This window comes from Aureococcus anophagefferens (genome assembly GCF_000186865.1).
Source record: "Aureococcus anophagefferens unplaced genomic scaffold AURANscaffold_9, whole genome shotgun sequence".
In the NCBI taxonomy this organism is placed as follows: domain Eukaryota; class Pelagophyceae; order Pelagomonadales; family Pelagomonadaceae; genus Aureococcus; species Aureococcus anophagefferens.
This window is the reverse complement of record NW_008705569.1, coordinates 859,464-874,040: the sequence shown is the minus strand read 5'-3', so window position 1 is coordinate 874,040 and position 14,577 is coordinate 859,464. Positions and strand designations below refer to the sequence as shown.

Genomic DNA, 14,577 nt, shown 5'->3' with positions numbered 1-14,577 from the left:
AGGGTCGCTCGGCCGCCGGGGTCGACGACCATGGACATCCCGCCCCGCGCCGCACGGCGCACCGAACTGCGAGGGAGTCGGGGCAACCCTGATGCGGGCTGCCGCGGCGCGAATTGTGTGGAAATCCCTGCACCTTGAAGTGGTCCCGCCGGCGGGATATGCTAACGCGCGTCCGGGTCCGAGCCCCGGCGGCAAGCGAATTACGGACGTGCGCTAGCGCGAGTCCCAGTGGCAGCGGCCGAGCGTGGTGATGAAGAGGAGCGTGAGCACGGGCGGGAAGAGGAGGCGGAAGAGGCCGTCGCAGTTCGTCGAGGGGGGGTGGAAGGAGGGGTTGAAGTGCTCGGCCCAGGAGCGGCGGCCGTTGAAGGTCGTGGGGTTCTCGTCGTAGTGGACGACGTAGTGGAGGAACTCGGCGAAGGTGAACGCGACCGTCGCGTGGTCGATCTCGACGTCGTCGCCGCCGTGCTCGTACTTCTGGTTGATCATGGCCTTGCGCGCCTGGGACGGCGCGATGTAGACCGCGTAGGACCGCAGGGCGATGGCGAGCTCGAAGGGCTCCATGAGGCCGTCGCCCGTCGCGTCCGCGCCGCGGTAGAGCTTCCGGAGCTCGTCGAGGAGCTCCTTGAACACGGGGTTCGACCGCTCGAGGCGCTCGACGTGCTTCATCTCGTGCTTGATCATGCGCAGCTCCGCGCCCGCCTTGGCGCCCTCCTCGACGAGCAGCACGTCGCGCGCCGACGCGTCCTCCTTGTCGAAGAGCGACGGCGCGTCCTCGGCGCTGTCCGCGACGATGAACCGCTTCATCGAGTTCAGGTGCGTGCGCACGTCCCGGCACCGCGACTCGTGGAGCAGGCAGATCTGCACGAAGCCGTACTCGAGCACGGCGAAGACCGTCAGGAACTGGCAGTACAGCAAAAACTTGGACAGGCACGTGAGGTACGAGATGATCTGCAGCTTCGCGGACACCTGGCTCAACAGCGTGCGCATGATGAGCACGGGGATGACCGTGATCGCGACGCGCGCCGGCGCCACGGACGCGTTGATGAAGAAGCCCACGTAGGAGATGATGACGAAGAAGATGGCCGGCAGCACGATCTCCACCTGTGTGGAAATCAACCACTGGTTTGGGACGTCCCGACCAAACTTTGACATTCTCTAGCTCGGCCAAATCGAAGTCGATTCGGCTAATTTTTTGGACGAATCGATCGCTCTCGTCGAGTTCTCAAAGCAGAGCCGAAGAGATTGTGTCGAACCTTTCGCATACGCGCACATTGAAGTCGGGTTGAAGATTCGATTTCCGCACGGATCTCCACCTCGTAGAAGCCCGGCTTCCGCCGGAAGTCGAAGACGCACTCGAACTCGTGGTACGTGCCGCTCAGCGGCAGCGCGTAGGCCGCGTCCGTCTCCACGGGCGTGTTCTTGACGAACTCCTGGTCCGCCTGGGCGAAGTAGGTCGTGGATACGACCTCGTAGGACTCGTCCTTGACGCGCCACTGGTCGTTGAAGACCTTGTCGCCCGTGCGCTCGTCGTAGGCCGTCACGGGGTCCTCGACGGACGGGCCGAAGCGCAGGTAGTTGACGTCGTTGCGCGGCGACGACAGCACGATCTTGCAGGCCTGGTCGTCGTAGGGGAACTTGCGCAGGTAGAGGTCGCAGTCGAGCTCCATCTCGACGGACTTGACGTCGTAGACGAGGCCGTAGGGGAAGATCTTCACGTAGCGGTCCCGGATCTTGAAGCCGCCCGCGGCCAGGTTCTTGGGCTTGACGTCCGGGTTCCAGATCTTCTTCTCGAAGCCGTCGCTCAGGAGCCAGTAGTGGCCGCTCGCGACCGCGGCGTCGTCGCCGCAGCCCTCCGTCAGCGCGAACATGAGGCGGGGGTCGTACCAGTAGGCGCCGATGTAGCCCCGCGCGGACCAGGACCCGCGGTGCTCGTTGATGTCGAAGGAGCTCAGCGCGAAGTTCACGAAGACGTCCTGGACGCCGTCGGCGCCCGTCGCCTCGCCGTCGGCCGACTCGCGGCCCAGGGACTCGTGCCACCACTCCGACGGCCGCAGGCTGCTGTCGTACTTGGGCGTCCGCGAGCTCCGAAAGGTCGTCGCCGTGTTGTCGCCCAGGATCTCCGTCTCCAGCTCGTGCGACGACACGAAGCTCGCGCCGCTCTCGTCCCAGGGCAGCGCCTGGGCAGGACAAGGGTGATTCAACGTCGCTTCAACGTGAGTGTTCCGCGCGCGCGCGTTCCGGGAAAAGCATTCACGCTTCGAGACCGTTCCGAGAGATGATCGCTCGTCCAAAAGTCAGCCGAAACGAGTGGAAAACGGCCGAGAAAGGAGCCTTTGAAGTTGGGAATTTCGCTCTCTTGTCCTGCCCAGGGCAGCGCGAACGCGCAGCGCTCGTGCTCGTACCACCGGCGGTACGCGGCCTCGTCCTCGACGTAGGCGAGGCTCGGCCGCTGGCCGTTCGTCGCGTTGAGCCAGTCGACCACCGAGGCCATGAAGTCGCCCTGCCACCAGCTCGAGAACGACGCGTTGAGCGAGCCGTCGGTCGTCGCGTCGACGTTCTGCCACCAGGTCCCCAGGGTCGCGACCTCCGAGGCGTTCGACGCCGCGGCGCGTCGGCACGTGGCGACGACGAAGAAGAGCCCCAAACGGGGGCTGCCCATTGCGCCAAGCATGATTTTTTACTAAGTATCAAGACAACGAGTCGACGGTGCCGCGCCGTTGACGATGCACTCGAAGTTACGGCCTCGCTCGAGCGCCCGCGCGCGGCCCGCCCGCCGCTCAGTAGTCCGCGCGGCCGCCGAAGAGGCCGGCGCCGCCGTCGCCGTTGGTCGCCGCCGCGGCGGCGTGGTCGTTGAACGCGTTCGCGAAGGCCGCGGCGGGCAGGGGCGTCGTCTCGCCCTGGGGGAGGAGCGTGCAGCCGAGCGTGCCGAGGCTCGTCGACGCCACGGGCATGAGGTTCGCCCCGGCCTGGGCGCGGCCGCCGGCGACCAAGAGGCGGAAGTTCTCCTTGCGGAGGTTGAACCGCGAGTGCGGCTCCGGGAAGAGCGCCGGGTTCAGGAGCGGCACCTATAAAGCATGTCGGTAACGATTTCTCTTCGTTTTCCCGGTCAAAATCTCTCGAAAATCGTCACCGCCACAGGACGCTGAGCGGCACGGGCTGCCCCAAGAGCGCGCCGTTGCGGCTGAAGGCGACGACGAGGTCGCCCGGCGCGTCGTCCGGCGCGCCCGGCCGCTTCAGCGACCGCAGGTCCGCGCCGTAGACGTCGCCGACCAGGATCTCGTGGCCCTCGAGGTTCTGCTGCCCCGGCCCGGCCTGCTGCCCCGCGAGCGCCGCGCGGCCGTTGCCCTGGATCTGGAGCACCGTCGTGTTCCGCGCCTTGGTGAAGTTGCAGATCGCGAAGTTCGAGCAGGCCGGGTTCGCGCGCGGGTTGTTCGTCGGCGACAGCGGCGCGACGTCGTGCTCCGCGACGACCCAGAGCCCGAAGGTCCAGCTGTCCGCGGACACGCCGATGAGCTCGCGCATCTGCTCCTGCACGGCCCGCGCGCCGAGCCCCCGCGCGCCGCGGCCGCCCCGGGCCCCGTTCGCGGGCCCGTCGCCGTCGCGGTTCCGCGGCGGCGGCAGCGCGTCGACGCGGACGCGCCACGACACCACGGGCGCGGGGCCGTCCGGCGCCCCGTCGCGCCGCGGCGCGAGGCCCGGCCGCGTCACGGCGAAGAGCACGTGGGGCCCCACGGGGATGGACAGCGCGCGCGCGCGGTCGCCGATCGTCGCCAGACTGCTGGAGAACGTGCCGTCGAAGCAGCAGAGGCCCGTCCGCGCCAGCGTCTGGAGCGTCGACGGGTCCGCGGTCTCCTCCTCCTTGGCCGACACGGGCTTCGCCGACTGGGGGAAGGCCAGGATCTCTAAAGCGCGCATGACGAGCGCGACGGCGCCGTCGACGGCCATGAGCTCCGCGTCCGCCCGCAACTCTAAGAGCTTGTCCCCTAAAAACGGGAACCGCACGGCCGGCAGCAGCTGCGCCAGCACCGCCGGCGGGTCGCCGCGCGACGCCGCGTACCTGTGTGGAAATCAACCACTGGTTTGGGGGGTCCTGACCAAACTTCAGAACTCTCTAGCTCCGTCAAATCGATGTCGATTCGGCTGATCGTTGGACGGATCGATTGCTCTCGTCGAGTTCTCGAAGCACGGCCGAAGAAATTGCGTCGAAACGGCCGCATATGCGCACATTGAAGTCGGGTTGAAGATTTGAATTCCACACAGCCGCGTACTCGCGGACGAAGTCGAGCACGTCCGCCTCGTCGACGACGGCCAGCCGGCTCTTGCAGAGCACCTCGCCGACCATGTCCGGCGCCAGCTCCAGGAGCAACGGCGAGCTCCGCTTGCCCGAATCGCCGTCCGCGGCCCGGAAGAGCTCGTCGAACTTGGCCGCGAGCGCGGACGCGCACCGCTGGCGGAGCCGCGCGAGGCCGAACTCGTCGGCGATCTTGAGCTTCTCCACGAGGCCCGCTAAATCCCCCGAGTCCGAGCTCCGCGACGTCTCGAAGAGGAAGGACCCGCAGAGCTCGCGGAGGTGCGCGACGCCCCAGAAGTCGCTGAGCCGGAGGAGCGGCAGCACGGAGTCGTCGTCGACGCTGCAGCGGCCCGTGTAGCAGAACGCGACCAGCGCCTCCACGGCGGGCCGCGACCCGCCCGGCGCCTCGACGGACCGGGGGCCGGAGACGCCGCCGCCGGCCCAGCGGCTGCTCAGCTGCGCGCGGAGCACGGGAGACCACGTCTCTAAAACGAACGCGTGGCACGCCACCCCCTGTGTTGACCCCTCGACCGTGAGCTCGAGCTCGGCGCCGCCGCGGTCCTCGTAGAGGGCCGACAGCGACGACCGCAGCGCGCCGCCGAACTCGCCGTCGGGCAGCGCGAGCTGCGATGTGGTTTTTTGGGCGTCCGCCGCCGCGGGGAGGAAGCGCTCCAGGCCGTCGCCGCGAGCCTCCATGGAGCGCGTGTGCGGTGCGTCGGCGGAAGCTTCGACGCGCCCCGGGAGCGTCGCGCCCCGGCTCGGCTCGCGCAAGGCACAACTACGACGGGTGCCGTGTACAAAATCTGCGGCAGCGAGTGCCACTAGTAGCCGAAGCCGACTCTTGCAACAATGCAGACCTCAACACCGGATGGATTCACAGGCAGCCCCTCGGGCTCTCTTGGCCTCTCAGAAACCACTCGCGCCGTCGCGCGCGTTGGCAATGGCCGACTTCGACCAGGAGGAGGCGGAGCCGGCGGCGCCGGCGGCGGAGGACGCGCCGGCGCCGGCGCCGAGCGAGGCGAGCGAGGGGTCGCCGACGGGCGGCGGCGGCCGCGGCGGCCGCGGCGGCCGCGGGCGCGGCGTGGGCCGGGGCCGGAGCGGCCGCGGGAGGATCGTCGACAAGCGGTCGTCGAACGCCTTCATGGAGGATGCGACGCAACAGTACGGCCAGAGCGACGACGACGAGGAGGCGCAGCGGCGGCGCATGCGCGCGGCGGCGTCCGCTCTCGAATCGCGTTTCGGTCGACGTTCGGACGAGCGGCTCGTCGACGCCTCGCTCGAGATGCGTGTCCCGTCCGTTCGACGGCACCCCCCACCGTAGGCGCGCGCGGACGCACGAGTGCGTGACGCACCTGCACAGCGACCCGCAGCCCGGCGAGTACGCGCCCGCGCCCGCGCCCCTGGAGAAGTCCGAGAGCAAGAAGGCGTTCCGCGGGCTGCGCAAGCAGATGTCGAAGCTCACGGGCGTCCGGGGCGTCATCAGCAAGCCGAGCTCCGCGGAGCCCTAGGACCGCCGCGGCCGCGGCCGCGGCGCCGCCGGCGTTACGCGGGGTCCACTGTGGAGTACCGGGGTGCGTCGTGTCGTTCGGCCGGGGTGCCAGGCGTCGGGATCGTGGGAGACCAGAGGACCCATGCGTCCGCTCGGCGCCCGGCCCCCCCCAAGGACGCGACATGCAGTGGCCTTGCAGTGCAATGAACTGATGAAAGCCGATATCGATCTGCCAGAGGCCGAGATTAGAGCATCGAGACCGCTCCGTCGGCCGCGGAGCTGTAGCAAGGCAGCGACCCTCGCAGCGGCCGCGCGCGCGCTATAATCACTCAACTTAGCCACAACCGTCGTCGACTCCTTCGAGATGCTGTCGGGCAAGTTCATCGGCGGGATGCCCGGCTGCAAGTGGCAGGACGGCTGCATCCACGTCCCCATCGAAGACGTGAGCGCGCAGTATTGCCAGCGTATGTGCGCGACGGGAGCGATCGTCATCGCTCGGGAAGACCAGGGCTTCCCCAAGGGGCTCAGGGACGTCGCCGCGGCCGGCCGCGTCTCGGAGGCTTTGTGGGACGAGATGATCGCCGACATGCTCGCCACGGCCAAGGCCAACACCGACAACCTCATATGCTGCTGGAGCTTCGCCGCGCTCCTGTCTCTCGGCATGTGCTACATCTGCTGGTCGCGCAAGGTCCAGTCGTTGACGGCGTGGCGCCAGAAGTTCGTCGACAAGTGGAACGCCGGCGACCGCTTCAACGGCGCGCTCAGCTTTGGCTACGTCAAGAAGACCGCGGGCATCGACGACGAGCCGTTCACCTACCTCGTCGAGCTCAAAGTCCACGTCGCCATGCTCGAGCTCAAAGACGCCCCGGCCGCGCCCGGCGCCGTCAAGATGGAGGAGGCCAGATAGCTCGAGTCCGGCGTCGTCGGCGTCTCCAAGGCTGGCCAGAAGAAGGCCACCAGCGCCGTCGCCGCCGAGGCCAGGTGAGCGCGGGGCACCCCTAAGGCGTCTCCTCGTTCTCACCGAGGAACGCGGCCTGCGTCGACCTCCATCGTGGGGAAAGCCGCCGAGCGCGGCGCCCTCGACGCCGCTCCCTCGCGGCAGTCGCGAACCGTGCCGTCGACTCCGCCGACTCTAACTCGCGCTCGCGCGAGCCCGTCGGCGACTCCTTGAACTTCAAGATGCCCCAATGCCACAGGCGGCTATGTCGTCAGACCTCGTCGTGGCTGCTCCCAGCGAGCGAGTGCGTGTCGTTGACGAGGAGTCCGCGCTCTCGTCGATCACCTGCGGCGGCGCCTTCGCCGGCGGCGACGACAGCGACCAGGACGCCTACACCGACATCCTCTGCAGCAACCGGAGCTCGCGGCGCCGCGACGCGCCCCACGACGACTCCGACAGCGGCGAGGAGCTCGAGACCGCCGCGCGCGCCCCGCACACGATCATCTTAGCCGTCAAGCAGGCGAACATGGACGGCAGCGAGGAGAAGCCCCTGCAGGCTCTAGAGGAGGGGCGGGCCGGCGGGCGGCCCGACGTCGTCTTCGACTCGCTGCGTTACGAGGTGCCGCTCCCGAGCAAGGAGAAGCTCGTCGTGCTCGACGGCACGACGTCGTCCTTCCGCTGCGGCGAGGTCACGGCGGTCATGGGCAGCAGCGGCGCGGGCAAGACGAGCCTCTTGGACGTCGTCGCGGGGCGCGCGGCCGCGGGCAAGGTCGAGGGCACCGTCATCGTCGGCGGCGCGCGGCCGACGAACATCGTGCGCAAGCGCTACTCGGGCTACTGCGTCCAGCGCGACACGCTCGTGGCTGCCTTGAGCGTCCGGGAGACGCTCAAGTACACGGCGGAGCTCAAGTGCAGCGCCGTGATCCCGCGGGCCGCCAAGTTCGCGCGCGTCGAAGAGGTGCTGAAGGAGCTGGGCCTCGAGGACTGCGGCGACACGGTCGTCGGCAACGACCTGGACCGGGGCATCTCCGGCGGCCAGCGCAAGCGTCTGAATATTGGGGTGGCGCTCGTGACGAAGCCGCCCGTGCTGCTGTTGGACGAGCCGACGTCCGGCCTCGACGCGGCGACGGCCGACGAGATCTTGGCCGTCGCGAGTAGCCTGGCGCGGTCCGGCGGCGGCCGCGTCGTCGCGGCGACGCTCCACTCGCCGTCGTCGCGGGCCTTCCGCTTGTCGGTCGACAAGCTGCTCGTGCTCGGGAGCCGGGGCCGGCCGCTGTACGCGGGTCCGGCGGACGTCTCGGAGGCGGGCCCGCTCCGGCGCTACCTCGACGCGCGCGGCGCGCCGCTCCAGCCCGGCGACTCCCTCGCGGACCACGTCATCTACACGCTCAGTAGCCGCGGCGCCGACGACGACGCCCTCGCCGAGGCCTGGGCGGCGTCGCCGGGCGGCGCCGCGGAGAAGGACGCGTCCGAGGCCGCGGCGGAGCGGTCCGCCGAGTCCGCGTCGCTCAGCGCCGTCGCCGACTGCCTCGCCTACCACGCCAGGGACCCGCGGCGCGACGAGGCCGTCGCGACGTCGTTTCTCCACGGCGCGACGACGCTCCTGCGCTACCGGGGGACGCGGTCCTACGGCGACGGCGAGTACGTCGGCGTGCGCCTCGGCGACAAGATCATCTTCGGCCTGGTCATCGGCACGCTCTACTTCAACGAGGCCCAGAAGCACCGCGACGACGGCCACGCGAACAACGTGGCGTCGCTGCTGTGGATCACGGTCGTGTTGCCGGGCTACGGCGCGGCCGCGTACGTCGCCGGCGACGAAAAAACAGACTTCAAACCTCTCTCGCTCGGTCAAATCGACGTCGATTCGGCTGATTTTTGGACGAATCGATTGCTCTCGTCGAGTTCTCGAAACACAGCCGAAGAGATTGCGTCGAAACTGTCGCATACGCTCACATTGAAGTCGGGTTGCAGATTCGATTTGCACAGGTACGTGCCGCAGATCGTCGACGAGCGCGCGACGTTCGTCCGCGAGGTCGCCGACGGCTGCTACGACGTCGGCACCTACGTGGCCTACAAGTGCGTCGAGGAGTTCGCTATCATGCTGCCCTTCAGCGGCGTCTTCGCGGGGTTGATCTACTTCATGGTCAAGTTCCAGTGCTCCTTCGCGGTCTTCTGGGCGACGTACTACCTCAACTCGTGCGTGGGCATCGCGCTGGCCTACGCCGTCGCCGCCTTCTCGCCGACGACGGAGGCGGCGAACGCGTTGTTGCCGACCTACGTGACGACGAACATCTTCTTCACGGGCTACCTCATCCTCTGGGACGACATCCCCAAGCCCTGGCGCTGGTACCCGTGGGTCAACCCCATGCTCTACGGCTGGGTCGGCCTCATGCAGGACGAGTTCGACGACTCCGACGACCCCTACGCCGACGTCTCCGACATCCAACGCTACTACTCCCTCGGCCGCTTCCCCCACGTCGGCGTCTGCCTCGCGGTCCTCGTCGGCTTCTGCGGCCTCTTCGCGGCGCTCGCCTGGGTCGGGCTCAAGCAGCACGTCAAGGCCCACGCCTCCGCCTAGGGCGCCGGGGAATGGCGGGGCGAAGCGCGCCTTCTAAGATCTTGTGGCTTTTTGGGCCCTTATAAAGGAGGTCCACGGCGCCGCTGAGTTTGAAGGTACGTTGCGATTGGGCAACAATTAGCAAACTTTGGTTTATTGAGCATATAGGCGGCTCGCTGTATGTATTTGGTTCCGCTGATTTCGGGCCGAGACGGCATGGAGGCATTAAATTTAGTCGAGCGCGCCTACCACCTCGCGCGCGCCCCCGCGTGCAAGATCCCTGGGACAGCGCGTAGCACGTACATGGGGGCTGCCATCGGCGAAGGAGCGGCATCATTTGGATTGCGACTCGCTGCGAACGAGAGTGGTTCGGGCGACCGATTTGACCGACGCGACGCCCCTCCCCCGGCCCATGAGCGGCCCGGGCAGCCCCGCGCAGCAGCAGGGATCGTCCGCCATCGACCCGCGAGCGCCCTGCCACAAGGGCTGGCCCAGAGGAGCCGAGGAGTCGGTCCGACACGTTCGGGCTGAAACCGCGTCGCGCGCACCCGCGCGGCCGCGCGCGTGCATCGCACGTCGCCCGAGTCAAACCAGTGACTGAGCAGCCCGGGGGCACCAGACATGTACTCCGAGGCTCCGCGCCAGCCAGCACGCTGCCCCGTGCCCGGATCGCGTCGTGCCACGACCCCCGAAACCAGCAAAATGCGCCGACTTCGAGGCCGCCGTGACGAGGCAGATCGCGTGCACAAAACTCACGGCGCACAGGCCCGTGAGCGCGCGAGTGTCAGCTTTCCGGCGCACCAACCCGTGAGTTTTGTGCACGCCGTCGCGCCGCGCGCTGCTGCCCTAAAGAGACGCTCTCCACGCCGTGGACCTCATCCCTTAAACCCTTTTTTTGCGTTGCCCTTGCACGTTGCAGGTCACGGTGAATGCCCTGCCCCGACTCGACATGATGGGCTGCCGATGATTGATGTGGCAGCGCCGCGTCACGAGCAGGCGCGGCGCGACCGTGCGCGAAAACATAGAGACGTCGTCGGCGAAAGTCGGCGTGCTCGCGCACGGCACAAAAATCCAATGCTACGAGACGGCGACGTCCGCGGCCGGCGTCGCACGATGCCGCGTCGTCGCGCCGCTGCGCGGCTGGGTGTCGCGCAAATGCCTCGACCGCGGCGACCCGGTCCTCGAGGCGCACCCGCCGGGCCTCGACGCGCCGAGCTTCGTCCACGTCGTCGTCCACGGCCACGGCGGCGACGGGTCGATCGTGCGCGACGGCTACTGGCGCGCCGCGGCCGACCGCCGGCCCGACTGCCTCTTCGTCGCGCCGAGCGCGCCCGACGGCTCCTGGTACGAGCTCTGGCTCGACCGCGCCGGCGCGGCGCCCTACGCGGCGCTCGACGGCGACCGGAGGCGCCGGCTGCGAACCGCCTTCGGCGTCTCCGACGAGCGCGGCTACGACGCCGCGCGGAACTACGAGTTCCTCGACGCCCACTTCCCGCAGCTGCCCGTGCGGCGGCGCGAGCTCCACGGGGCCGCGCGGTGCCTCGTCGAGCTGCTGGACTACGTCGTCGACGCGCGGCGCGTCGACCCGTCGCGCGTGCTCCTCTCGGGCGAGAGCCAGGGCGGGTCCGTCGCCGCCTACGCGGCGCTGCAGTCGCCCCACGCGCTCGGCGGCGTCGTCCTCTACCAGACCTTCCTCGCGGACCAGGCCTACATGCTCGAGTGGGCCGCACGCAACGCCGACGACCTCGCGCGCAAGGCGAAGACGCCGTGGTTCGTCCACTCCGGCGCCGCCGACGACGTGCTGCCGTTCGCGGATCGGGGCTGCGCGTCGCTGACCATGGAGCGAGTCCACGGGAGCGTCCTCGACTTCCTCGCGCGGTTTCCCCAGGTCGAAATCGCGGGCGGCGGCCTCTACGCGGGCGTCGGCCACGGCGGCGACTCGGCCGAGAGCCGCGCCGCGCTGCGCGCCTTCTACGACGCCGCGTTCTCCGCGGACCGGCGGCGGAGCGACCCCGCGTGGAGGGGCGACGACGCGCGGACGCCGGCCCTCGAGGACGCGTGGTACCCGGCACCTTGACCTGCATCTTGGCGGAAGGATATAACCGCTTCAAGAAACCTTTCAGCACAGATCGAGCACGCAAGCCAAGTATGGGCAAGCCGCCTTGGCTGCCCGTGGTGGCTGCGTTGTCGCTCGCGACGACGACCGCGCGGAACTCGCTCTGCGCCGACTACTGCGCCGCGGCCAACTCGGACGCGAGCTGCGCGATCTGCGGCGCGACGGACGTCGTGTCGATCCACAACGCCTACGAGCGCAGCAGCGGGCGGGCCATCGGCGACGGGCTCTACGCGGCCGCGTACCTCGCCGAGGTCTGGAAGCCGACGGTCTTCGCGCTGCGATCGGATCATCTGTTCGAGCCGATAGCTAGCGGACGTCAACATAGCGACGTCGCCGCGACGGCTCCGACAAACCAAACCTAAACGAGTGGGCCGCCGCCGCAAACGCACCTCGACAGATAATTTGACGACCAATTCCGTCGCCCAGGTGACCCCGTCGCCGTCGCCGCAGGCGGCGGATCCGCCTGCTGAGATGACGGAAGGTCCCGTGGACGCGGCGCCGGGGACGGCGCCGAACAGCACGCAAACGTCGCCGCAGAACTCCCCCGTCGGCCGCGTCCCCCAGGAGTCCCCCTCCGTGCGCGCGCGCGTCAAGACCTGGGAGGCCAACAATCCCAAGAAGCAGATCATCACCTTCGGCCGCCCGCCGAGCTCCCGGAGCCCGTCGCCCAGCCTGGAGCCGCGGACCGTCGCCAAACCGCCGCCGCCGCTCCCGGTCGAGGCGACCCTGGCCCCCGTGCGAGCCACCTCCCCCGCCGTCGCGACGTCCCTGTCGCCCTCCGGGTCTTTGGCGTCGCTGGCGTCCCTCAGCGTGCGCGACGACGTCTCCGTGGCGTCGGGCCTCGGGACGCCGCACGAGACCGACGACGACGCCGAGTGGACGACGGTGCGCATCCGAAATAGAAAGACGGGCGAGGCCACGGCCGTGCGCGTCAAGAAGGGCACGGACGTCCGCGAGCTCGTCGACCGCTACGCGTCGTCGAAGAACAAGGCCGGCCGCGTCCGCGTGACGAACGTCACCAAAAAAGCCGTCCCCTGTCCGACGCGGCCGCTCGAGCGCCTCTCGTCCAAGGTCTGGAAGGAGGAGGCGCCGCCGCTCCCGCCCGCGCCGGTGCGGCGACCCGGGTTCCTGGCGCTCGCGGTGATCGGCTTAGCCGCGGGCGCGGGCGCGGGCCTCGGCTTCGGGTATTCGCGGTCCGCGAAACCGCCGGCGGCCGCGCGGCCGCTGCTCCACATCTCGGGCATGGAGGCCGCCCTCGCCGACGCGCGCGCGGCGCGCGACGCGCTGAACCGCAGCTTCGTCGCCGAGCGGCGCGGCCACGAGGCCGCCGTCGCGGCCGCGCGCGCCGAGGCCTCGGACGCGGCGGCCGCCGCCGAGCTCCGCCACGCGGCGGCGCTCGCGGACGCCGCGGCGGTCCGCGACGGCGCCGCGGCGGAGGCCGCCGAAAACGAGGCGCGCTGGGAGGCCGCTTTCGCGGACCTCGAGGCGAGCCGCGACGCGCTCGCGGCGCGCGCGGCCGCGGCCGAGGCGCGCGTCTTATCGCCCGCGCCCGCGCCGAACCGCGCGCGCCGCGACGCCGTCGCCGTCGCGGCGGGCGCCGTCGGCGTCGTCGCCACGGGCGCCGCGACGGCGCTCCTGCCGCCGCTGCTGCGCCGCGCCGCGCGGCTCGCCGCGTTGTTTCTGCGTCGCGGCCCGCGGCCCGTCGTCGTCGTCGGCCCCGCGGCGCCGCCGCGCCTCGCGGCGCTGCCGCCGAAGTACGCCGCCGTCGCCGCGGCGCCCCGGGCCGTCCCGCCGCCCCGGGCCGTCCCGCCGCCCCGGGCCGTCCCGCCGCCCCGGGCCGTCCCGGCGGCGCGGGCGCCGGCGGCGCGGGTCCCGGCGGCGGCGCCCGCGCCGCCGCCGCTGCGGCCGAACCTCGGCCGCGCGGCGAGCGGGCTCCTCATCCACGCGCCGCTGGCCTTCCTCAACGGCCTCTTCGCGGGCGGCGAGGAGAAGCGGCGGCCGGGCGCCGCGTCGCGCCTCGCGGGCATCGCGGTCGCGGCGGCCTTCATCCTCGCGCCCGACGACGGCCGGACCTGGTAAGAAGCAATGTGGACGCTGGGAGCCCGGGCGCTGACCTGCAGCGCCATGGATGCCGGCGCTTTGGCGGCAGCGGGACGGAGACGCAGCGAGTCAACATGGGGTAAATTACCGATCAAAGTTGAAGATGCCGCTCCTAAAAATCGAATTTAGAATGTCCCGGGTTGAAGAATTGGGCAGCGCTTAGTACGATTTCGGACACACACACCGACGTCAACCGCACCGGTGCTGCGTCCATCTGGCAATCGACGCTCCGTCAGACCGCGCTCGTGGCTGGTCGTAAAGCAAGACCGACGGTTTACGGCGGTGCGAGCACCCACGATGGACACCATCGATTTCGTCATTTGCTCCAACTTCAACCCTGACGACGACGGCTGGAGCTCGGAGGAGGAGGCGCCCGTGGACCTGCCGGCGCCGGAGCCCCCGACGTCCGGCCCCGCGCGCGCGCCCGTCAAAGCGATGGGCCGCCGCCGAGATTCTCGGAGCAAAAGTCCCGGCGCCGCTTCCGCGCGCGCCCACGAGGACCGGACGCGCGCCGAGTCCGTCGAGTCCGACGACGCGGGGCCCTGGGAGGCCGCGGCGCCCGACGCCGCCGCCGCGGCGCCGATGACGACGATGGCCGGCGACGACGACGAGGATTCCGCGGAGCGCGAGGCGCCCGACGACGAAGACGAGGGCGGCAGACGCCCGGCGGAGGGGCTGTGCAAGACGCCGCGCCGGGTCGAGGCGGACGGCCTCGACGCGCCGGCGTCGGAGGTCTTCGGCTCCGCGCGGCGGCGCGCGCGCCGGGAGGAGGCGCTCGACTTTAGCGACTACGGCGCGCTCGACTTTAGCGACTACGGCGACGACGGGGGCTTGGACGGCACGCGGCGCGGCGGCCGGGTTCCGACGTTCGGGCGGCCGCGCGCGGCGAACTTCACGTGCCTCGCGGTCTTGGACGACGCGGCGGGCATCGGCGCCGCGCTCGGGCGGCCGCGGAGCGCGGGTCTGGACGCCGAGGCGGCGCTGGCCGAGGCGTCGCTGGACGACTCCTTCTACGGGTCGCGCGCCGTGTCCGCGGAGCGGCAGTCGTCGTCGCGCCCGCTCGAGGCGCGGGACCCGGCCCACTCCA

General features: G+C 70.1%; 3 protein-coding genes across 3 annotated transcripts; 2 read left to right on the top strand and 1 right to left on the bottom strand.

Moving 5' to 3' along the window:
* Positions 1 to 213: 213 nt before the first annotated feature.
* AURANDRAFT_64211 (hypothetical protein) lies at positions 214 to 4,987 on the bottom strand (the record flags this gene model as incomplete). Its single annotated transcript, XM_009038698.1, has 6 exons — positions 214 to 1,101; positions 1,314 to 2,177; positions 2,306 to 2,651; positions 2,857 to 3,065; positions 3,142 to 4,057; positions 4,269 to 4,987. 6 exons carry the CDS (start codon positions 4,985 to 4,987, stop codon positions 214 to 216), a joined length of 3,942 nt encoding a protein of 1,313 aa, XP_009036946.1.
* Positions 4,988 to 6,144: 1,157 nt separating this feature from the next.
* AURANDRAFT_64210 (hypothetical protein) lies at positions 6,145 to 9,295 on the top strand (the record flags this gene model as incomplete). The annotated part of the gene is made up of 3 exons (XM_009038830.1): positions 6,145 to 6,612; positions 6,977 to 8,517; positions 8,704 to 9,295. 3 exons carry the CDS (start codon positions 6,145 to 6,147, stop codon positions 9,293 to 9,295), a joined length of 2,601 nt encoding a protein of 866 aa, XP_009037078.1.
* A 949-nt stretch (positions 9,296 to 10,244) lies between these two features.
* On the top strand, positions 10,245 to 13,469 carry AURANDRAFT_64209 (hypothetical protein; the record flags this gene model as incomplete). Its single annotated transcript, XM_009038831.1, has 3 exons — positions 10,245 to 11,335; positions 11,398 to 11,656; positions 11,817 to 13,469. 3 exons carry the CDS (start codon positions 10,245 to 10,247, stop codon positions 13,467 to 13,469), a joined length of 3,003 nt encoding a protein of 1,000 aa, XP_009037079.1.
* Between the last annotated feature and the right edge of the window lie 1,108 nt (positions 13,470 to 14,577).